The 25897-nt window shown below is 40.3% G+C and overlaps 1 protein-coding gene across 1 annotated transcript in view; it reads right to left on the reverse strand.

Moving 5' to 3' along the window:
• KCNB2 (potassium voltage-gated channel subfamily B member 2) overlaps nt 1-25675 on the reverse strand; it is a gene marked incomplete at both ends in the record, with an annotated part of 367631 nt that extends 341956 nt beyond the window's left edge. Inside the window, one exon of the mRNA XM_082601444.1 lies at nt 25097-25675. Coding sequence (XP_082457570.1) covers nt 25097-25675 — 579 coding nt within the window. The remainder of the gene's footprint in view (nt 1-25096) is intronic.
• Between the last annotated feature and the right edge of the window lie 222 nt (nt 25676-25897).

Genomic DNA, 25897 nt, shown 5'->3' on the forward strand with positions numbered 1-25897 from the left:
ACAACTACAATGAAATAGTAGCACGCCTGCACTTAGTTGTATGATCACCATGAACGCAGTATCTGCAAGTATGTGTTATTAGTGACTCAAATACCATGAGCTGTGCAGCGACTGATGATGAGATCAGCAGAGACAGTGAACATCTCCTGTAAAATTCAGAGCAAAAGAAAGTACAATTATCTTTAGATTTATACTTTGGTTGCAGTTCTGAAAAATTCTCTGTTTATTAAAACTGGGATTAAAAATATGTCCACAGTTAGGTCCTAGGTTCAGGTAAGTTCTAACTCTATCAGTTCTTCCTTATGAGGGATGGCTGTGTGCCTGGCAGAGGGTTGAGGATTCAGCCCCTACCTACTAAGTGTCAACAGTGTCACATCATTGAGACAACCTTCCCAAATACACACATTATCTCCTTAGGGATGAGGTGTCACCCACCCACCCCCAATTGAGAACCACTGTTCTAACTTACACATTAAACCGAAAGGAAAGCACTATGTTGAAAAGTTGCATGTATATATTTTAGAAGTGTCTTCATACCACAGACTTTTTTTTTTAAAGTTTAGATAGATATAATTGATATATAACATTATATTCAGGGTGTACAGCATAATGATTCGATATCTGTATATATTGTGAAACAATCACCACAATAAGACTAGTTATAACATCTATCACCACGCATTGTCACTATTGTTTTTCTTATGATGAAAACGTTGAAGATCTATTCTCTTAGCAACTTTCAAATATACAATACTACAGTATTATTAACTACAGTTCCCATGTGGTAAGTCACATCACCCTTACTTATCATACCGCATGCTTTTGTAACAGAGCAAGCTTCCCAGGACAGACCACCCCTACCCCATATCCTCCACGTCTGCCTTTTGTCTGTAGAAGAACTTTATCCAAAGAATAAATTTAATCAGAGAAATGAGAAAATGCAGAAGCAATGGAAAGCAGTCAGACAAGACAAAATAATCGCTGTTTAGCCATTAAGCAAAGTTAAGGACTTTTGGTTCCTCCTCATGGGCTCTAGATAATATTCTGACCCATAGCTGTTGAGATGTTTTGCAGATTATGAAACTCCCAGCAGATGGAAGAAGTTAACCACATGATGACCAGACTGTAGCCATGACATCAGCTGCTCCCTCTTACACAATTCTGAGAACTGAACTCAAGGAAACAGGAACAAACTGACCCTGGAACTGAAGATTAACTGTACAGAAAACAATCAAGATGGCGCTGATCAGACCAATTTCAAGATGATTGTCAGACCTGACTCTGCTGGTCTGCACACAGTCCCCTCCCAATGACTGTGCACCCCTGAAACTCCCCTTTAAAAGCTCTTGCCCCCTGATTGGCAAGGGGGAGTTGGTCCTTTGGGACAGAAGTTCATCTTCTCCCCAGGATTGCCAGCTTCCTCAATAACACTATCTTTCCTTTTACCCAACACTTGTCTCTCAGTATTGGATTTTTTTTTTTTAAAGCTCGTATTTTAATGTTTACTGTAGACAGGTTTCCACTTTATTTATTTATTTATGGCTGTGTTGGGTCTTCGTTTCTGTGCGAGGACTTTCTCTAGTTGTGGCAAGCGGGGGCCACTCTTCATCGCGGGTGCGCGGGCCTCTCACTATCACGGCCTCTCTTGTTGCGGAGCACAGGCTCCAGACGCGCATGCTCAGTCATTGTGGCTCACACGCCCAGCTGCTCTGCGGCACGTGGGATCTTCCCAGACCAGGGCTCGAACCCGTGTCCCCTGCATTGGCAGGTGGATTCTCAACCACTGCACCACGAGGGAAGCCCATGTATTGGATTCTTGAGCAAAGAGCAGCCAAACCTGAGTTTGGTAACACTTTGATTGAAAGCAGACGACAGACATTCTCACAGACCAAAATTACAAATAAATACTTCTAAGTGGATCAAAGTGATTTATTTGCCATCATCCATGCCATACAGTCTGAGGAAGTATCAAGCTACACTCATACATTCAGAGGTCACCTAATACAGTTGCAGCCTGTAAGTAAGAAACAGTGGGTGCTGGCCCTGGTTGACTGCTCAGTTTAGCTGCCCCCTGCTTTCCAGCGTTGAGTGTCCTCTCCTTGTTGCTATGCTTTCTTCATTTTTTCTGTGCTGCCCCTGAGTAGAGCAGTGTGCATAGTAAGTCAGTCCACACAATCTGGAATCAAGAGCCCAGCTTGGTCACTTATCAGCTATGTGACTTGGGACACGTTTCTTAATTTGTCTGTGCCTCTGTTCCCTCACCTATTAAAATGCTGTGAAAAAATACCAATCTCTTAGGCTTGTTGTGAAGACGAAGTGACATAATCCATTTGGTGGTTAGAACAGTGCCTAGGGGAGAATAGTGATCATTAAGTGTTGGCTGTTATCATTGGTCCCAGGGTTCAAGTTAAAACATGAATGATATTCAAGAGTCTTTTAAGGTGAAGAATCCCAGAGAATCTCGGAAACCTCAGACTGGAAGAAAACTTAGAAATTTAAAATCGTAAACTCTAAAGTGTGTCGTTAAGAAAATTTATGAGAAAGATAGAACTTTCAGGTTTGAAAGATGTGACCGAGTTTCACAGTGCCAGTTTAGTTCTAATCCAACAACCAGGAACATGGCTTTCCTGCAAACGTGTTCCACAAAAACAGTGCACGTGGAGCATAACATTACCCATTTTCTTGAATGTGGATGGATGTTCAAATCCATTCTCTTTCCAGTTTTAAATGAATCATACTGACAAAGTTAACTCTGGCTCTAGCTCATATACAGATGCTCAATACAAAGTAATCTTTAGCCCTATTTTCCTAAGGTGATTAAGGTGTTGTAATAATTTTAACAAATATGAAGTGACTTAATAAAGTTTCACCCTGTTTTGAAGTTTACATTTTCAGTATTTATATTAAATGCTACAAAATTATAGTTAGATGTAACAAATTCATTCATTCTTTCTTTCTTTCCCTGAGCCACCATTTACACAGAACCTACCATGTTCTTGTAACTGAAGTAGGAACTGGAAATAATAAACTAAAAGATATAATCCCTGTCTTCAAAACGCTCTCAATCTCTTGAGGCAGCCAGGCTGATACACACAGATTGGCACTCGATGTGAAAAATGATGTGAATCTAGCAAGCATGGTGCTAGAGCTGGGCTGATGAGCTGTTTTCAAGGTTACAAAGTCAAAATTTGTTATTTCTTCATTGTCCAGTCTGTACATACTGAGCACATTCCAGGAAGAAAAGAACTATTTTTTTCTTGACAGCCATGCACTGTAGTACTTGATCAAACAGAAAATTTACGATTTTCTTTGCTTTCATAGGTCATATCTGAATAAAGAACTCAGGGATGCTAACCTCAGGATTGAGGGCACCTGGCAATTTGAGAAGATAATATATGTTACCTGTCTTTACAATATAAGGGTGGTATTTCCTGATGGCTAGAAAATTAAATAAATGACCTCTGCAAGTGACCCCAGTCCTAGAAATCCAGGAGGCTTTTCAGAAACGTGGTGTGGTTGGGTTGTTGATTGTAGTTTTCCTTCTTTATTCAAGGATTATTTATACTGTCTTGACAGCCCGGGTGATGGAGTCACTCAAAGTAGGATTGGAAGTTCGGAAATGCCCTGGTTTTGTTTCTTAACCTCTCTCAGCTTTAGTTCTTCATCCTCAAAATTAAGTATAAGAGCACCCAACTCACAGGATTGTGTGGCTAAAATCAGATAATGTGCAAAGTATCATGGTGGACAATAATAATGCTTGTCTCTTTCCTAGACATCAGACATCCCATCTTTCTGCATGATCATGTCATCAGGGTCTTCACTTAATTCTTTACTTAATTCTTTTCTACGAAGATTTTTTTAAACTAAGCACAGAAATTACAGAACGCTCAACACATTTGTTTCAAAAATTATATCAATTGATGCATTTTATTATCTTTTTGAGGACCTAGTTAAATTACCTTAGAGCTTATGTATAAAAAGAGAAATCCTAATGTAAGTACGACCTGGAGATCCATCTTTAATCTCAACAATAAAAGAGTAGCTACAAATGGAAACTGCAATTGTCATTTCTCAGAGATAGTCTTTCAAAGTAGAATAGAACTACAGGAGTGGGTTCTGCATTGGTAAACCAGTCTGATGTATTTCTAAGCAGTTAATTTCATAAAAGTTTTTCTCTTCTGCAGTAAGGAGGTAGGGGACAAAAATGTAAGAGTTCATTCTGCTAAGCCTGAGGCATCTGGCAGTGTGGACGGTTCTGCTCCACATGGAGAAACATCAGTATGTCACTATTCTGGAATGCTGGCGGGTTAATAAAAGTCTACTCAGAGTGAGACAGAACACAAGAATTTGCAATTAATTTTTGGAAGAGGTCTGACTAGATAGAAATGCCATACCCTTTAAAATGTTTCAAACTACTGCCTTTTCAAACTGTCAGTTTCCTTTCTTTTCTGAAAATATGGATTTGGAAAATGTCAAATGACAAATTCAAACAAATGTCCCCTGCCATTATTTGGCATAAATAAGGTGTTTTCCAAACCTGCTCAGAAAAACCCAGTAGATGGCAGTTACAAGAAATCGTATTCTATCAAAATCGTTTACATAGAAAATCTTAATTTCTTCCAGTTTTTCACTGTTGACATAACTTGTTTTTAAAGAAAACATTCAAAAACTAAGCATTTACTGATCATATGCTTAATGCTTTGACACTGGAACATTAATTAGAGTATCAGAGAGAGAAAGAAATACGGAACAGAACTTGCAGCCCTCATACAGTTTAAGATCTAACTGGGAATATGAACACACATCCGCAGAAAATTCAATTAAGAAGAAACAGATAACTCAATGCATGGTGATTTCTTAAAAGAAAACTTTATTGATTTAAATATGATGAGCAATTCCCAGGGAATTACTTGCAACTTTTCTCCCTGTTCCTTGAGAGTTGTTTACAAAGCTTGATGGCATCTTTTGCCTACACTCAGGTACTAATGGTAACAACAAATCTCCTTATTTAGTGCTGACTGTTTGCCAGGTAGTCTACAAAGCCATGTGACATGTATTAAGCCAATCAATCCTTAGCAAGACCTGTGAGCCAGGACTGTGACCCCCTCACGTTCCAGATGAGGAGTATTTAAGGCATGAGGTGCTTCTGTGCCTGAAGGACCAGCCTGTCCTCCAGTCCCAGAGCCATGATTTGCAAGGCTGAGGCTCCAGAGGCCCCTCTTCACCACCACACGCTCCCTCTACTAATCCAGAATAGGGGAGCCAAGAGAGTTGGGCTCAGAGAAAGGGGCAAACCCTTCTGAATCTTCAACAGCTTCAAATCAGGGCTCCCAATGGTCATTTTTTGTCAATAGCAAGTAACCACAAAGCGAACACCGACGTGTGTTCCAGGTGTTCCAGGACTTTAAACGCTTTAAATGTACGAGACCATGCCTTTTTCATACAGCAGGAACAGCAATGTGTTACTTGCTCAGTGAATCAAGATTACATAGATATTTGCTGTGGATTTCCCGAGAGACAGTCCATGTTCTCCAGGGGGCGGGGAGTGGCTTATAATCCTGTCAGTAGGTGGAGCCTCATATGGTAGTCTCAATCTGGTCTAAATTGAAAAGATATACATATACATATTTATTTTTTTATTTGCTATTATTTTTTATTTTTTTAACTTTTTATTTTATACTGGAGTATAGTTGATTGACAACGTTAGTTTCCGGTGTACAGCAATGTGATTCAGTTATACATACATACATGTATGCATACACATATAATCGAATCACTTTGCTGTACACCTGAAATTAACACAACATTGTTAATCAACTACACTCCAATATAAAATACAAAGTTAAAAAATGAAAAATAAAAGCAGGGTCTCACTGGTGGCGCAGTGGTTGAGAGTCCGCCTGCCGATGCAGGGGATACGGGTTCGTGCCCCGGTCCGGGAGGATCCCATGTGCCGCGGAGCGGCTGGGCCCGTGAGCCATGGCCGCTGAGCCTGCGCATCCGGAGCCTGTGCTCCGCAACGGGAGAGGCCACAACAGTGAGAGGCCCGCGTACCGCAAAAAAAATAAAAATAAAAATAAAAAAATTTAAAAAAAAGCAAATAAATATATATATTTTCACATCCTATAAATCATCACTGCTAGTTATAATTAATGAAATATTTAAAAATACATATTTATATACATGAATATAAATATATATTATACTTATTTATAGTAAAGGTAAGGGGGAAAAAAGCATCTTCCATTTGAATCGAACGAGTCCTGGGGAGCTGAGGTGGGAGAAGGCCCTCAGGAATGTCAGCTCTGAGCCTCATTCCAGGCACTGAAGCCAAATAAGGTCCAGGGCATTTCCTTGACTTGGGACTTCCCTGCTTTCGTGGAAGTTCTCATGTTTATGTGTCTAGATTTGTCGTTTTTTTTTTTTTTAAACCTGCATTTGTCTATCTTCTCTGATTGACTTTTTTTTTTTTTTTAAGCAATCCTCCTTAGATGCCCCTAAAAAAGGTATCTGGATTCATCTGTGCCTGGTTTTATTTTTTCCCAAATGTTCCTTTTTTTAGACAGCACCAAAGAAGTTAATTAATTATAAGGATGGCTGAGGACAAATCTACCTATACTAGCATCCTCAGACTGATTTATGCATGAAAGCAGTTTCCCCCCCCCACCCGAGGTATTCTATTATCTGTTGAAACCTAAATTTTGACAGCAATTTTTCTCCATAGTTTAAAAAAAATGGGTGGCTAGGATAATGTACTCATAAACCTCAGTTTTAAGATGAAAGACACAAAATGTAAATATTCTGGATGCTATTTTGTTGAATAAATAACATATTCATAGTTTTGTCATTGAACATGATTTGGTCTCTCTAGAGAATTATTACAAGAGTCTCCAGCTTCATCTTTCCCCCTTGTACATTTTAGCACAGGAGCTGGGGGGGCCCATGACACTGTGAGTCAGATCACCACTGCTCAGAACTTGCCCCTGGTTCCCCTTCTCCCTCAGGGACAGGCTGAAAGTCCTGGGACCATCTGATAAAGCCCTCCAGCACCTGGATGCCCCTTCTGTCTCTGACCCCATCTCCTCCAAGGCTCTCCCAGGCTCACCGCGCTGCATCCCCCTTGCAGTAGTCCAGGTTTCTCAACCTCGGCACTACTGACACTTTGGACTAGACGGTTCTTGGTCACGGGGGCCGTCCTATGCACTGCAGGATACTTAGCAGCATCCCTGTCCTCCGCCACTAGATGAGAGCAGCACCCCTCCCCCAAAAGTAGAAAACCACAAACTCCTTCTAACATTGCCAAATGATTTCTGAAGGATTAAATCACCCCATGCTGAGGACCACTGCTGCCAGTCATGCTTCCACTGCTGCCTGTAACCCTCTCCCCCAGACATCCACGGGCATCCTTCATTTCTTCAGAACTTTGCTCAGAAATAACCTTTTCAGTGAAGCCTTCCTTGGAAAGCCGATTTGAAATGAAACCACCAGCCAGACCCCAGTCACTCCTTAACCTTGTTTCTCGCTTTATTTCCCCCCATATCACTGACCACTTTTTAATGTGGTACAGTTATTCATTTATTTCATTTATTATCTGTCCCCTCCCTCTAGAATGTAAATATCATAGTGGTGGCAGTAGGTTGTATCCATTCTGTTTGAGGTTTGCTCCCCAGCACCTAGAACAGAGCCTGGTGGTTGCTCCGTAAATATTTGTTCAGTAAAATAAAGGTCATCTGAAGAGCTGACCATACACACCTCCTCCCTTTCCTGCCTGCAAAGTCCAGATTTTACATAATTTTGTTCTTTTTATGTGTTCTCCTGTTTGCTTTAGCATTAAGAATGCTCAAAGCCTGTTGCCCTTCCCCAGCAATTATAATAGGCACCTGTGTCATAAATATTTTATAGGCTAGTCACCCCAGTTTCCTCTTTATTTTTCTACCCATATTTCCTTTTTGTCTTTTATCTATCCATCTATCATCTATCTAGTCTCCTTCTATTTATCTATTCTATCTTTCTGTTTAGTCTATCTTTCCATCTAGTTGATTGATCAATCGATCTATCTACCTACAATCCGTTCAGTCATTTATTATCCTGTTGTGTTATATATCTCTGTAAGATACATTGAATAATTTAGGGAAAATGAGGCCTGGTAGTAAATGTTCTTAATTAAGAAGACGATTTTTTAACTGCTAATCTCAATTTTAAAATCTGATGTATTGATTTTGAAAGAATTTTTATTATTTTATTTTAAATGTACACATCAAGGAACAAATGCTGTTCCAAATACTTGTCTCAATCTTATGCACAGAAAACGTCTCTCTTCGTGAAAAACTAGTCATTAAAAACCGTTTATTTCCCATGAGCAATAGTGTTCATCTAACCTCTCCCAAGTTATAACATTTCTAACAAACTTGGGAGTTTCTGAGGTTCGGCATGGAAAATTTGATGGCTGAGACTACATTTACCTTGAGTCCAATTCTTCCTGAGCCAAATAATTATTTGCAATCAAATATATTACTGTTAATGCATCATAATGACAGCCCTTTAGGAGGTCAATGATCTGTGTTCAATTTCATACCCTACTAACAGATACTTAGATAAGAAATAGGAGTCAGTGAGCCCAACTAGAAAACACAAAGTGGTAGTCTGATCATTTCCCTCTCCCAAAGCACAGGCACTGTCTGGGAACAAGAATAGAGCTATTTACAGCCGCTCAACTTCCAGGCAGTTATATTAATGTTGGTGATCAACACGAAGGCAGCCATCAGGGGAAGAGCAGTGAACACAAAGGCTATGCTGTAATCAAACTTTGGAATGGTCAGCTCATTCTTTTATTTTCATCGTTTCCATTAATAGGACCCATTTCCCCAAAATAGGCTTTTTAAGATTTAAATTTTAATCTGTATTCCAGGTTCCATTTATCTCAAGTATCACTATCACGAAATTTGGATAAATCAATAAACATTCATTTAATTTGCTGCTTTTCAAGGGTTAGATTATAAAAGTGAGATGAAGATAGTTTATTCCCTATACATGGATGTTGTCTTCACAGTCTAATAAAATGACTTGAAGTGCAACAGAAGAATACCCAAAATTTATGGGGAAAAAAAATTCCTCTTGGTGATAGTTCCAAATGAATTCTTTTGAGTAATAATGGTAATAATAATCATAACGCTCACATATAATCTATTCTAGGTGGGCCTGTGGACCAGGGGTTCAGCTAACTAGCCCATTTAATCTTCACAATAACTGTATTAGGTACAGATCGGTATCCTTGTCACTATTCTGCTGAGAATCTGAGGCTCAGCAAGGTCACCAAGTCGGCCAAGTGGCAGAGTCAGCCCTCCATCCCAAGTTCATCTTACGCCTGAGCCTGTGCTTCTCATCACTGGGTCACCCCACCTACCCTGCAGCTTCCCACCAGCCACTGACAGGTACAGGCCCAAACATCACCCACCTATGACCTTCTGTCGGGGTGCAGACTCTCAGGTGGGCGCTCAAGCCAGAGCAGTACATGGCCCTGCCTGACCCTTCCGACCCCAATTCCTACTTCTGACAGCTTTCCTGATGTCCCGTGCCTGCATGAGGCACCTTAATCCCTTTCTTTTTGCCTTTGTTCATGCTTTCTCCCTCTTCTCCAAATATTTTTCTATCCTTCCTACTTAATTCTCTCTCATTTACAAAGCTTTCCCTACCTGTTAAAAACTGACAAAATTCGGGCTTCCCTGGTGGCGCAGTGGTTGAGAGTCCGCCTGCCGATGCAGGGGACACGGGTTCGTGCCCCGGTCCGGGAGGATCCCACATGCCGCGGAGTGGCTGGGCCCGTGAGCCATGGCTGCTGAGCCTGTGCGTCTGGAGCCTGTGCTCCGCAACGGGAGAGGCCACAGCAGTGAGAGGCCCGCGTACCGCAAAAAAACAAAACAAAACAAAAAACTGACAAAATTCGATCCTTCCTCTGAAATGCCAAATGCCTGGTGATAAAAAACATTCTCTGATCATTTTATATCTATCAAGTTTGTCTCCCATATAATCTCACGATCTCTTCAAACATGCCTTTTCCCCTGGTCAGTGAACAAATAACAGCAGAACTGGAAAAATACTTTAACTTGACTGTTTCTTTTTGCAGTGGAATTGCAGCATTAAATTATAACACAATGCTACTAAAAACTCTTAACAACTGAGATGTGATAAAGTCAAAGGAGTTAACAAATGAAAACAAAGTTACTTTTAGCAGGTCTCTCATTAAAATTCTTGGAAGACATATATAAGGCTGAAAAGTTTCTTACATACAAGGTAGCTCTTCAACCAATCGTTTTATGAACTATTAAACTGAAACATGTCAAAACTACTTCCTAAGAGACTAGGGAATTTAAAAAGGCTCTTTCTAAAAGATCGAATTAGAAAATACCATCAGTACGGTGAAATATCAGAATAATATTTGAACATGCCTGATGACCAAGTGGCATGCTGATAGCAAGCAATTTTGAGACAAAAAAGAATGCCTCATTTCTATTTTTACAAACCCTCAAACTAGAAGTTTCCAGGAAATATCTTTTTGGATTACAAATAAAAGTAAGTTCTCCCCTAAGTTGACACCATTATGATTCTTTTAGCTTTTGTAGTAAAAACAAAGATTCCTGATCTCCCTTTTTTACATTATGCCATTAAGAATTTATTTTTTCAGACTCTCTTCATATTCCTACAAAAAGACATCATATTGGAGATCTGTCTTAACTCAAATCTTGGAATTATCCACATTCGTGACTTTCCTGAGTAATGGGATAACACAACTTGGGCCCAAGGTCCTCCAAAGGGAGGCAGATGGAATGCAATGAAAGGATCTATCCATCTTCTAGAGGGCACGGAAGGACTGCCCGTCCCTTGGGGGCCAGATCCAGCCCTCCTCCCCTGGTTCACACACAGGCTACCTTTCATCTATGACAAGAGTTTCCAGAACCTGCAGTTCAGATAAAATGAGCAATCTTAGTGAAGCAAAGCCTCTGAAAGCTTGCCTTTCAGCAGCACCTGATGCCTTCCTTTGCATAAACTCGGTGGCATACAGAGCAGCCTACATGCTACTCTAGATGGAGAATTTATACAAAGTAAAAATGGAAAAACCACATCTATGGCTGTCAGCCTATTTCAAAAACATGAAGTCATCTAAAGTGGGTAAGATATCCAGCTTCCTTGAACTGCCTAAAACAAACAGCATTATTCAGGTCTAATCACTGGGATGAGATCCTCAACCTCTACCTATGTTGTTTAAGCTTCATAAAGAAATAGAAATACTATGAAACATCTGGTCTTGCTGTTATGTCTGCCCATCAGTGCCATTTGCTGGCAGGTACGGAGTGGCCAGGAACAGTGCTAAGTGTCAGGAACTGAAGATGAAGGTTTGTAGTCTGATCCCTCAAGTGTGACAACCTAGCTGAGGAGGTGACAGGCAGAGATAGAATCTCTACATTACAAGTATAAAGAAAGAGGTAGGGGAAAACAGGGGGGAGAATCAGGTGGACATCACAGCAGAGGGTCATCTGAGCTGAGACACAAGGAAGAACAGAGAAGGGGCAAAGGGCATTCCAGATGAGGAAAGCAGTGGTGGCCACAGGAGCATGCCAAGTGTGTGCAGGTGTAGCTGTAGCCAGTTTACAAGGCACCCTGTGCAAATGAGCAAAAAGGTATCCCCTCTGGATGGATGGACTGCTTGTTGAGTGCAGTAAATACCTGTCTTAGACTCAAGCCCTGTCTTCAGGAATGGTTGACAGGTTAGAATAACTGGAGCACAATGTATGAGGAATGGTAAGGCATGTGGCTGGTTAGGAAGGTTGGATAGGAAGAGTCTTAAACGCAACGATAAGGAGTTTGAACTAGGGTGCAGGCAACTGAGGGGAAAATGAAGTGAGAAAGTCCAGTTAGTGACATAGCCACAATCCAAGTAAGAGATGATCAAAGTCTGGACCAGGGCAGTGGATCCAGTGGTCCCGATGGAGTAGGAAAAAATAAAATAAAAGTAAAATAAAATAATAAAATAAAAATGTTTTAAAAAGAAAAAGAATGGGATAAGTAAAGGCGAAAGAGCTTGCAGTAGGGACCAAGTATACATTTAGTGGGAAAAGGAAGCCTCCATGGTTGTAATCAGCATTCGAGATTCCAAAGGTAGTTTCCTCCCTGTGCTAAGTGAGCTCAAGATGGGGAAAATTTAAGCTGGGACTGAATGATGGGTAGCTGTCCTGCATGACACCCAAGGGTACAGTAGGAAGATGATTTTTGGTCATAAACCAAAGACTTCAATGACTCTTGGGCAGTGACAAGAATACTGGACAATGATGAGAAAGGAATGATAAATACAACTGGACAGGAAGAAGAACTATGGGAAAGCCAGGTTTCCGACGGAATGGATACAGATCCCAGTGTGCCACTTGGTGAAGGACAAGAGACACAAATTTGATATTTCTGGGTTTCAGCCCTCTTAACTGTATAATGGGATTATGATGTCTTTTCACGGCATTGATATAAAGTAGCGGTAGGCAAACCATGGCCCATGGGCCAAATCCAGCCCACTGTCAAGTTTTATTGGAACCCAGATACACCCATTTCTTTACGTGTTGTCTGGCTGCTTTCACACTAGAAAGAGTTGAGTAGTTGTGACCGAGACTGTATGGCCTCCCAAGCTGAAAAGATTTACTGTCTGGCCCTTTACAGAAAACGTTTGCCGACCTCTGCTGTAAGCGGCCAACGTGAAAAATCCCCAAGTTCAGGGCTTCCCTGGTGGCGCAGTGATTGAGAGTCCGCCTGCCGATGCAGGGGACCACGGGTTCGTGCCCCGGTCCGGGAAGATCCCACATGCCGCGGAGCGGCTGGGCCCGTGAGCCATGGCCGCTGAGCCTGCGCGTCCGGAGCCTGTGCTCCACAATGGGAGAGGCCACAACAGTGAGAGGCCCACGTACCGCAAAAAAAAAAAAAAAAAAAAAAAAAAAAATCCCCAAGTTCAGTGTATGACACACAACAGACACCCAATATAAATTCTTTCCCTCCTGCCCTTTCAGGAAGGTCATCCTAATTACTGAAGGGACAAGAAAATGTGGTCTCCACGTCATGACTCTGGACTTCAGGGAATGAGGTTCATTTTTTCCAGGTTGTGAAGGTAGCAATATTGTTAGGAAAAAAATGGCTCAGGATAAAAGACAGAGTCAAAGGGTAGCAGGAACACTGATGATATTAGGAAGTTATAGTTAGACCTCACAGAGGACTTTGAAAACAGAAGCTAACAGAGCCTTGTGCAAAGCATCTGTGACTGTAGCAGGTATCAATTAACCACAGTCTCTTTCCCCAGAGTTAAATTTCTACTCAATCAGAAAGCTCTGCAGATAGTGACAACTATTATGAGGGAATGGAAAGAAAAAACAGCTTCATTTGCACAGGCAGAGCTCATGGATTAAGAGAGGGCATAGGGTGGGTGAAGAATCAGATTCTCTCAAACAAAGAAAGAGTACTGTTGAGACACTGCTTTTAAAGAGTCGAGAAGAAAGAAGTCTACCTACTCTCGGGCTCTGATGCTTTAGGATAAAGGAACACAAATGCCTGTTTATAAATTAAAGACAAAATGAAGTCTGGATTTTTTAGGTTGCTCTACCTTCTCTCATCTGGACGCTTCACACCATCCAATTTCACTGAAATCTGGTAGACATCATCTCCTGAAAAGGTGTACAGCCAGGCTAAAGACAAACGTGAAAGCCAGACGCAGCCAAGGAAATTAAATGGAAACCAAGAGTTGTTCAATAAGGTGTCATCAAAACAGGGCTTGATGAGCAGGACTCCGGAGGGGACCTGCGGGGCTGTACGTGGAGTGGGCAGGGGGACAGGGTTTCTTCTGTAGTCGTGTGGAAGTGCTGACCCAGGTAAAGGGGCTGAGAAGCAGGTAGGTAGCAAAGAGGATGAGAGGAAGGTGAGCCTCCTGAGACAGAGAGGAAGTAAGAGCTGGAAGGAAGTAATAAAGGCATTTCTTCACGTGGGCTGAGCTGCCATAAGAAAGGCATTTGGATATTTTCAAATGGTGGCAATATGGCACCTTGGAGAATGTTTTTCTGAACGAAAACGACACCGTGGCCACCCCATCACAGCCAGGTCAGAATGTCTGATAAAGGGCAGAGACTGTCATCTGATCTTCGGACTCAGATGTATGCCTCGAAGGGCAACAGGGTAGAAAAGTTCATCAACACTTTGGCATTTGCCGGATAGCTTAACAAAGACAGTGAAACACAGAACCCAAAGCAATTTTTTCAGAACCCAAAGTAAGATAACATTTCTTTTTTCTGAGCACGTAAACATACCCGATATAATGTTAAAATATGCCTATCAAAACAGTTTGCTCCCCTTGAAGCTATCTCATGCATAATCTACACACAAAACTTTGAAAAAAGAAGTGTAGGTGATTAGCACTTTGTAAATACGCCATGCAATTGAAAATATTTATAATGGCTCATGAGCAAGAGTTTGAAAAATAAATACCAGCGCTTAAAACAGATCTTTGCCTTGAATATTAATATTATGCATAATGCAATTACTTTACTTATAACATATAATAATTTTCACACCTGCAGAATTCATTTAAGAAATATAATAAAATGTGCTAGCTTTTTTACATAGCAAATATGTTAAGAGCAAATTCACGTTACCTAGATTGTAGCTTACTGTTTCATATTTTCTTTCACTGCATAGGTAGTTCATTCCATCTATAGCAGAGCAAATGATCACCTTTTGAAAAACAAAATTGTCTATCAATATTTTTCTGCCTCTAAACTAAAAACTGCACTGAAATAGAACAGGATGCTTACCTTAAAGATATTATGCAGGTCTCTGCTAGTTTCCCAAAGTGAAATTTTCCATTGGATTAATGAAATACATTTAATTTATCACAGCACAAATCTGTTGCTATACTTCATAGATAGTGGCATTGATTTATTTTCCAATTCAACCAAAGTCTGGCTGAAAGGATATGTTTGGATACCAATGTATAAGTTAGATAGTCCTATACAAAATGTTGCCAGAGTCTTAGTGGTAACTCTAAGATATAAACTAAAATATGAATGTTTAAAAAAAAAACTAATTTGAGGAACACATTTGGCTGTGGATTTAATTTAGATGACACCAGACAAGACAACTGCACATCAATACCCAAAACCACACTCTAGGTTTTATATTAATTCGAAATAAAACAATGATCAGAAGGTCGGAAGATCTTTCATTCATATGCAAATATCCTGAGGTTGGCCTGCAATGAAGGATGCTCTAATCAAGCAACCCCATTCGGCACCGCGCTGGGATTACTTGGCTGTCCTTGGCACTACTGTGGCGCAAGCTTGAGAAGCTATTTAAAGTAGCATTCAACACTTGTTATGTTGAGAGTGACTCAACAAGACATAAGTAAAAGCATGAAATCCAGGGTGGCAATGACCTCTAGCATCCTGAAACAAAATCCTGGGACAGTGATGGAAATACTTCTTCTTGCTATTCTTGGACCATTAGGACACTTTCCATGGACTTCATGCCCAATCAGGCTATCATAAAACTTTATATTCTGAATGAGCTGTCTTGTTTGGATGACAAGTTATACCTACCCTAAGTTACCAAATACAGGTTGAAGTTCATTGCATTTTTGTGCAGGTGGTTTTTTATTATATAATATGCTCTAATGGCGAGGTGGCAGTGTATATGAGTAACTTTCTCTCTCTCTCTCTCTCTCTCTCTCTCTCTCTCACACACACACACACACACACACACACACACACGCTCTCAAGAACAGACCTAGTTCAGGTACCACTAGGTAAAGGCTGCTGCTACCTGGTTTGCCCACCCTAGACACAGAAACTTGACCACAAACATCAGCTGGATCTATCTACTTCAGGTACCAGTCCTTAGTAATATCCAGAGTTGTTTCATTTAAAGTTTTATAAAGACATTAAAGGGGATGATTTAAGAGGGAAAAAAAATCCATTCATTTTCTGCACTAGCTAAGGAGTTCACTTAAACACAGATGTAAATAACTAATACACAGGTGCAGAGTCTGATAGAGTTTTCATGTTAGCTTTCAGTGCCTCCTGGAAAAGTTTTAGAGGGATGAGAGCAAACATCTTCCTCTCCCACGTTTCCACTGCCTGTCACTATAGTTCTCTGTTCCCAGCTGATCTATGTCTAGCTGCTTTATTCTAGATTGGTTATGTCTGTGTATCAAAGCTGACAGAGCAACTGCAGAGAAGTCTCCACCTCCTGAAGTTCTTCAAAGTTCTGACTGTCAACTATAAAGTTATCATCAACTACAATGTTACAGATACAGGAAGTACAGTTTGTCTCCAGTGGCCACATGCTCCGTGGAACATGCTGGCGACCATGACCTGGGAACTCCTTTATCCTTCTCAGCTCCACTGCAGAGGCAGGGAGGGTTTTAATGACCACCCAGGCTATCGGTGGGCAAGAATAATTTCCAGGCTGACTGCTGCCTTAAAAGCTCGTATCATTCTTAGAATATTTAAATAGGATATTTTAAATGAAGGATGTGTCCTGTATGAATCTCTGCGATACCATATGATCTCCTCTATAAAATATGGGAACTTAGTAAGAGTTAGTATATATGACAGTCAGAGGAAAGAAAAAGACTGGGAGAGATTAACAGTGCCAAGTGGACAGCTAAGCTCACTATCAAAGTCACTAGTTGCCTCAAACCAACCTTACATTACACAGAATTCAGACTTATTCCTCGGCACATTAAAGATTATCGAATGTCACGGAACTCTAGGGTTAGTTTCAAAAAGAATAAAACCACCAATGCTAAATCAATGCCTAAATCAAAAAAATCTATTGTAATCTATGGTTAATTCATGAATTGTACATTAGCAGTTGGGTTTATTTTTCCCTATGTAATCATATTTTGATCAAAAGGGAATTGTTATTCCAGTAATTGATCTAGAATCAACTTTATTATTTTGAAAATATCTTTCTTATCAGTCAGAATGGTCAATTCACATGAGTATACAGACAGAGTCTCAGTGTTAAGAATGGCTCTTACCTTGAGTCACTAAACAAGTTTCTCTAAGAACAGATGGGCAAATTTTTCTAATCATGAACACAAATTTTGTTTATGAATTTCAACTCTATTATTAAATTTTAAGACTGTCATTTTTTAATTAAAATTATGCAAAACATTTTTCAGAAAATGAAGCACTCCCTAGTGTTACTGGGACAATTTAAAACATATTTCTTCTAGATCTATTTTTTGCTTTTAATTCTTTTTTTGTTATTTTAGTTGAATTCTTAGCATATGTATTTCTAGTGAGCTTCCTCTTTTGTGCAACAAGGTGGAAGTGTAGAGGAGTTAAAAATAAATGGATGTTTTTTCTTTTTGATGATTCGATTTATGCAATATTTAATATTCAATAAATGTTCAATATTTTATATGCAATACTTAATATTCAATAAAAATTGGCTAATTTGACATTCCATTAAAAACAACCTTATATTAACAACTTCTTTGGAAAGAGATTATTTCTTTTCAATCTATACGACACATATTTTTGTCAAATATAACAATGCTAGTAAAAGGGGAAAGATCAACAACATTCAAAGTAGCATCCTCCCATGTTCAGTTCCAATGCAACGAACTGCTCTATCTGTATCATACCACAGCACTAATTGATAGCTAGCCTGAATACCCTAACATGCTGGGGGAAAAGTTAAATAGTAATAATATAAATCCATACGGATGAGGCAGAGACTACCCATCTCCTTGAGTAATCAAAGCAGTTACAGACTGTACTTTCATACACTTATTAGATGAAACTTTCAGGGCCAAGTTCCACTAGACAGCGTAAATGCTTAAAAGTTCAAGTACAGGCAAGCTCTCTGAGGTCAAGGCATAGGCACCATGGGAACTTTCTTATAAACTCTTCGCATTTGGAAAGTATTTGTTTTGCTTCTTTTTTTAAAATGGGAGATAAAGCTCAGATATGAACACTTAATCTAAAACATGATTCAAACCCTTCTAGAGCCTTCCAAAGCAGAGAGTGTTAAACATTCATAATACTTATGCTTACCTAAAATAGTACATCCGTCACTTTATAAAGTCTCTCACTTGAAAGAAAACAAATCTGTTAATAACCAAAGCGGGGTACGTGGATTTTCAAAACCAGAATATTTAAATACTGCCAATGTACTCTGTTTTGTGATAACATTAGATAATGTAGAAAGAAGTCCCTAGTTTTTTTTTTCTTTGAAAATGATAATTACTTACTGAGGTTTAAAAATCAAGCTTGAAAGAAATCTTAATGTCTTTTTTTAATATTAATAGAAACCAATGATTTTTCAGAAGAGATGAAAAAATTGCTTGAAAATTAAGACTGGCCCTCTTCAGATGTAACCAATGAGCAAAGAGGAAATGAAAAGTACATGATTCGTGGATAATTTCTTTTTTAAAAATATTCACATGTAAGGTGATCATATAGTTTATTGTCCAAACTGGGGCACTTCTTAAGAGTGAAAGGAGATATTATAAATAATTAGACTAGGACAAAGTCTAATAACTTTAACTGGGGTATTTTCAGCAAAACATGACTTCTGGCACTCCGTAAAAGGACATGGGACGTAAACGTTTTATCAATTTCTTCCTCTTTTCTCACCCTTCTCTTCCTGATCAAAAGGGCAGAGAGTGGTACATTTTCAAGGCAGTTTTTGGGGGAAAGCAAAGAAGCACGGATCTAGAAATAGGACCACTGGAACCAGACAATGGAATAGTTGAGACATTTTCATCAAAACCCAATGTTATTTTCTATCTTATCTGTTTTATTTTCTTATACCTAATTTCCTCAAGGCTTTCAACCTGTTCATCTGCAGGTTTCCTATTTTAAAAAGGAAAAGTGTATCTCCAAGTGAATCCTCCACAGACTGGCCAAGTTCTGTTAAGTTACCTCCTGTGAGCACCTCTGAACCCTTGTTCCCTGTTATCGGAAAAGCACAAAAACCTAATCTGTGCAGTGGGGATACAGAAAGGAAAGGCCAAGAAGCGAAAACCGTAAGCATTCAACACAAAAACAGCAGGACTGGCACACTAATTAGGCCATTGGCAATCCGAGGTAAGAAATGGAGTACAGCTCAGTCCCCATAGGGGCCCCAACGTAGGGAGATTTCTGAGTGTACTCACATTGCATTGTTTACTTTGGGGGGCCCATTCATGGTTTTGATGGCTACTGTTATTGTTAATCACTAAGAAAGTCATCAGAAAGCTAAACTGAGGGTTTTGTATGGACAGAGTTGTTCTACTTGACTATATATATATAGACATATATACACTACATATATATGTGTGTATATACATCTATATATATATATATATATATACTATGTGTGTGTGTGTATATTTACGCACAACATGTGAAACTTCTGTTCTTGGACTGAAAGTAAATCATTTATGGCTCTGTTCTCATACCTTCCTTTTTTTCATTCAAAGCATGAGAATAACTTATCCATATACTAGAAACAGAATCAGAATGTTAAGCATTCTTTTCCTCTTGAAGAGTACACAGGAGTTTTGTTTTATTTGGATTTATTTTCTTTCTACTGTTTCCATGACTTGAAAGGCCCACACTCTAATTCCATCAGAAGAGAGAGTGCGGTTCTCAAGGCTACCATCGAAGGCCAATGAACAGGCACCATCCCCTAGGAAACTCATGACTTTGGTCTCTGGCTCCTCAGAGACCTGGAGCTCCAGGGACAGATGTCCACCCTCACCAGCTTCCCTCTTGATCCAAGGAGGACTGAGGTCTTGGGACCCTTCTCATGCCTGCTCTAAGGGCTGTGCTGCACCTTGCCAGTGATGGTGGCCATGTGGATGCCTTGGAGCCCATGAGGCGATGCAGGAAACACGGTCACCTCTTTCCCTCCATTCTATGCGTTTTCAGTGTCATTGCCAAGAGGAGAAAATTGGTTCTTGTGGGGAGGGGGTGAACCAAATCTTAGGTATTTCAGTGGTTTGTAGCCCTTCAAGATCCACCCTACCTGACAAAAATCGTATTCCTTCATATGCAGTTTCTTTCTTTAGGGAGAATTTAAATTTAGCTTAATTTTTCTCCTTAGTGGGTCATTACTGAAAAAAGTTAATCATTCTCTAATCAATCATCCTTTCCATTTTCCTGAGGATGAGAGACAGAGAGAGAAAAGGGGGGTGGGGAAAGAGAGGAGAAGAAGAGAATGGGAAAAAATGTACCCCTTAAATAAGTGATAGCTGTGGATAAATGGGGAAATTGGAGAGGGAAGCAGATAATCAGTAGTGGCCCCCATCGACCCTGGACCCTGCCCAACAGGGCTGCTGGGTGGCGCTCTGTACCTGTAGCTGTCCTGGCTCAGATGATCAGGAATGTCCTTCTGCAGATTTCGCCTTATACTGTCCTTTTCAAATAAGGGCTGCTTACAGTCTGGTTTCCTGACCAGACCCCTGGGGTTGGCCTGTTGGCCAGCACTGTCCTGCACACCACGTCCACTTACTTGCTGGACTGAGGTTTGCCTCCTGGGCTCAGCCATTCCTAACTGGGTTTGCCTGAAGACCCGCTGACTTTGCTCTTGACCCTCCTCAGATATCCTAGTGAGGGCGCTGTAGGGTACTGAGTCTAATTCCTTTCAGCTCTCAGGTGGGCTGCGCTTCTTCCTGGTCATTTTTCTTCCAAGAGGCTGATAAGCCCTCCTGCCGTAGAACACGTTTCCCTTACATGAACACTTTCAAACACCTCTTAGACCAGAGTCGCTGTACGCAGTATCTAAAGGGGAATATCTACTGCAATTCCTTTGGGAAAAGGCCAAAGAAAAGAGGAAAATGTTTCCAATTCAGAGGCTGACTAAATTGTCCTGGGCTGGAAGAGGTACCGGATCAAGTCTAATTCCAAATAACTGTGCAGGAAACTGGCAGCCAGTTAAGCCCATGCACGTTCTCCTCCCCTTGCGTGTTCCTATGTCAGGCATCCCAGAGCCTGCAATTCCATGTCATGGCAAACTAGAGATTTGTCCCAGCCATTCCCCAGGCCCATTTACCTGGGCCCACATTCACAAATAGCCTCTAATGTACACTTTGTACATTATCTCCAGGTGAGGGAAAATACACAGTCACTAGATACAGAGGACTGAAAAACAAAGTCCATCCCACAGACATAAACTCAGGTCCCATTACTAGATCACACCACACCCCAGAAAACTACCAGCGTCTCTTAGTCCTATTACCATTTTGTGAAAAGTACAATTGAATTGCATGGTAATCTCTGAACGTATAAAAATGTTAATTTGTTAAACAGAGACATTTTAAATATACCACACTTTTAAACTCTATTTGGCATTTTTTTCAGTTATTAATATACTAGAAAGTTCAATTAATAGAAGTGACACCAAGAAGCATGTTCTATAGGAACTGAATTGCTATTGTTAGGGTCATACCCAAAGATGGACTGACAGATCAGTTGGCCTTGCAATAATTTTATATATCACAGTGGCTACACCTAGCATGGGCTGAACAATTATTACTTAATAGATTACTGAGCATTTAGTCCATGTCAGTGAATAGGTATTTTAATTTACTGTGGAATATTTGATAGAAAAGGTCAAAGTTTTCTGCTGTGCTAGGGATTTGGCAAGTAATCTCACAACATTTATATTTTGTTACAGAACTATTATAAATTATAAAATACAGAAAAACCAAAAGAGAAAAAAACCAAGTATTTTCAAGTATATGAAATCCCTGTTTAAGTTAAGAGAGTACTGTTTAAATTCTGGAGAGAAGGGAGTATGTTTCTACACGTCTAGTCTAATGTGTATAGCACACAAAGAACAATCTATATACATTCGACTGAATTACCAATTATTACTGAATAAGCGATAACTGAAAAGGCAAGGTAAACAGGTACTTTCCTCCAAAGATATCTTACCTCCCAAGCAAGTGAGAAAAAACACATAGATTCCAAGCGTTCCTACACAAGAGTTTCATAGCACAAGCAGGATCCTGATGTACCCATAATATAGTGAGGGCTAGAGTACCATCCAACTGAAGCTTTGACAAAATGAATTTTTCCTAAGTTGTAAAAATACTATTCACACATTTTCACACACACACATAGCATTAGCACTCCCCACACCAATAATTATTCTCGAAAAATAACAAGTTACATGACTTGAGAAGAGTACAGGAAAGGTAGTGGTTTACATAAGGCATCACACAGAGCTATTTTTAAAAGGCTCCAAACCTCAGGCAAATGAACAATGCTTTCACTTAACTACCATGTAATCAAATGTAAAGAATTTGCATAATATTTCCCTATTCAAACAGAGAGGGAAATGTAGACATTTAAAGAAACAAACACAAATCCTTTCTGGAAATTTAGTAGAGAATCTGCTTAGGTTAGCAGAGGTTCCCTTAGCTTGATTAATAATTCGGAACCAACGGAACCAAATTTATTATTTATAACTACATAAAAGTTTCCAAAACCAAGGTCCTTGGCTGCTGGGTAGTCTGTAGGTAGATATCTTATCTGTACATACATAATTTGCAAACATAATTTGAAGCAAGTTTAAACACTCTGTCTGATGTACAGGGGTATATAGTGGTGTATTACAGACAATAGGCCATTATCAAATCACCTTCTTAGAGATCAAGACATGGCTCTGCATTGCAGCTCTATCTACAATAGCCAGGACATGGAAGCAACCTAAGTGTCCATCGACAGATGAATGGAGAAAGAAGATCTGGCACATATATACAATGGAATATTACTCAGCCATAAAAAGAAATGAAATTGAGCTATTTGTAGTGAGGTGGATGGACGTAGAGTCTGTCATACAGAGTGAAGTAAGTCAGAAAGAGAAAAACAAATACTGTATGCTAACGCATATACATGGAATCTAAAAAAAAAAAAATGGTTCTGAAGAACCTAGGGGCAGGACAGGAATAAAGATGAAGACATAGAGAATGGACTTGAGGACATGGGGAGGGGGAAGGGTAAACTAGGACGAACTGAGAGAGTGGCATGGACATATATACGCTACCAAGTGTAAAACAGATAGCTAGTGGGAAGCAGCTGCATAGCACAGGGAAATCAGCTCGGTGCTTTGTGACCACCTAGAGGGGTGGGATAGGGAGGGTGGGAGGCAGACGCAAGAGGGAGGGGATATGGGAACATATGTATATGTATAGCTGATTCACTCTGTTATAAAGCAGAAACTAACACATCATTGTAAAGCAATACTCCAATAAAGATGTTAAAAAAAAAAAAAAAAGACATGGCCCTGTGTCTAAAATTTAGAAATTAAATGAACTCCCTCATCTGGGAAATGAGATTATTGACCTTTTCCCATCCTTAGCAGAAATTCTTCAGAAAAAAATATGTATATGTTTGAAATTTTTTTCTATAACAATACTTAATTTTAGGTATGTGTTAATAATGTTATCAGCAAATAAATCACATGAACCTTTCAAATGTTCTTGGATTTAGCTGTTATTTTTACATATTTGGTTACCTCCCTCTGGAACATCTGGTGGTACAATGATTTATTCCTCAGTTGCCTAAAAGCTCGAAAGAGTTCATCTGACACCCAAAACACTCCCTTCAATCCAGGGTTTATCTTATTCTGCTTCAAAATTCACTCCATATTTTTAGTAGTAATTCAAACGTGTAACTTAAACACTTGACATTGGAAAGAACAGTAACCTTTCTCAACCAAATCCCACATCTCTTTCTTACAGATGAAACAAAAGTAAACAAATTATTCATAACTACAAAAAGACCTAATTGAAATATTTCATTTGCCACAAAATGTGCATTTCCTCATTTCATACAGCAGAAATAACATTTTATTCCATTTAGTTCCACATCCTGGCAAGAAAGTAAAATGCCTTTAGAAGTCAAAAGATGCAAAACTAGAAATATCAATCGGCGCAAGCAGCAGCCTTATGATCGTCTGCATTCAGCCGGTTATTTACAGTATTTATATGGTATAGAGTATCACGGAGAATTTTAATTTCCAGTCAGAAAGCACAGAGAATCAATTATATTTCTGTCATCTTTACCGTTTATAAGAAAAGACAATTGAAAAAAACAGTAAGTAATCCAAAGAATTTATAGGATAACACACTCTTTTCTCTACTGCATATTCCATTTTCATCTAATCTGCATGAAGTATCAATACTGCACTTCTACAGCTAAAGATGACCCTTTTGGCTTTTTTCTTACAATTCATACTGAAATAAAGAACTAAATAAATGAGATGAAAATCATTTTGCACTAACCCTCAAAGCTCTAAATCAAAGTAGATAAACAGAGTCATGCCGTTGAACTAAATACTGAAATTAGTGGCCAAAAATCTTACTCTGAGATTTAGATGTATGCAGGCCCAATGGAAAAATATGAATTGACCTTCATGTTCAGCAAACACTCTGTGAACTCTGAGATACAGGAACACCTCAGTTGTGGACACATTTATACACCAACAGACAGAAACATCACTGTCAGAGTACACCTCACAAGGGGAGGTCGATGGATGCACGCTGACATTGATTCACCCCTACACTGCTTCGTAAGGCAGCTCCTTCCTCATACGTGGAGCCCCAAGTTCACCGAGCTACACGGGGCCACGCTCTCCTCTCTCCCCAGCACCTCCAGAGAACCACACCAGGAGGTACCTCCTCCACCTTCAATGACAGCACCTGGCTTCTCTTCGGGATGGAGCCCAGGCCTTTCTGCAAGACTCCACGCCTGATGGATCTGAGCCGTGCCCTCTCCTCAGCCTCCAAGTCGCCAACCCCTCGCAGCGCCAGGGTGACCTGAACTCTTCATCACCCTGCTGCCTTAGTCTAGGCCTACATAATAATAACAGGAAATAGTAATGCCATCGTATGCCTTAACAGGAAGAATAACTCGACTTGACTCCATACGATCTTGGAAAGCATGTCTGCCTGCACAGCCATCCTGGGTTCTCTTACCCAAACATCTTAAACGAAGAAAAACCACGCTCTCTAGAATACAGGTACCACCTTTTCGGACGGCGCACAGGAAAGCAAGCAACGCTCTGCTTTTCGTACCTTTGCAGCCACGGACGAGTTGGGCTTCTCCAGCAGGTCCCACAGCTTCTTCCTCTTCTCCGGGCAGCACGTGTTATCAAACTCTTCTCCCTCCCGCTCGCGCATGGTCTCCGCCTCCCGCCGCAGTTCTTCGTTCATTTGCTCCTTCTTTTGATGATACCTGGCTTGGCAACAGGATTCTAAGTAGATCTCATCGATCCCCCAGTAATCAAGCTCCTGGCCGAAGGAGAGAGCGCACATTTCTTCCATCATGTGGAGTTTCCCTGTCCGGTAGAAATTTAAAATGGAAGTGAAGGCTCCAGGGTGCCGATCGAAGAAATACTCGTTCTCGTTCAGGTTGTAGTCATCGCACACCTCCAGGAGGCTCTCGTGCGTGTTACAGTCCCGGAGCTTCCCCAAGCGGGTCCTGGGCAGCCGGTCCAACGTTCTCCACAGGACCTCGTGGTTGAGGCCCCCCACGTTGATTTTCACTCTACGGGAGCACGTTTTGCTCCTAATGATGTCCACCGGTTCAGGTGGAAGAGAAAGTGTCGACCTTGATGTCTTCCTGTTTAAGCCAGGGGGTGCCTTCTCTGCCATTTTGGACTGAACAGAGGGTCCTCAAAAGAATGAGCCGCGGGAAGGTCAACTCAAGCAATATCCCTGCGCGACAGGCATTTCCACGGATGCACCTGGAAGAAAGCAACCACAAGCCCTTTGGTTACTTGCATTTTTCCTAAAGCATTTCCTATTCTATGGCTCACTCTGTTGTTCGTGCATAACCTGGAGGTATAATATGAATTACCGTCTCTCAATGGAGAT

This window comes from Mesoplodon mirus (assembly GCF_964341445.2).
Source record: "Mesoplodon mirus genome assembly, chromosome: 16".
Classification (NCBI taxonomy): domain Eukaryota; kingdom Metazoa; phylum Chordata; class Mammalia; order Artiodactyla; family Ziphiidae; genus Mesoplodon; species Mesoplodon mirus.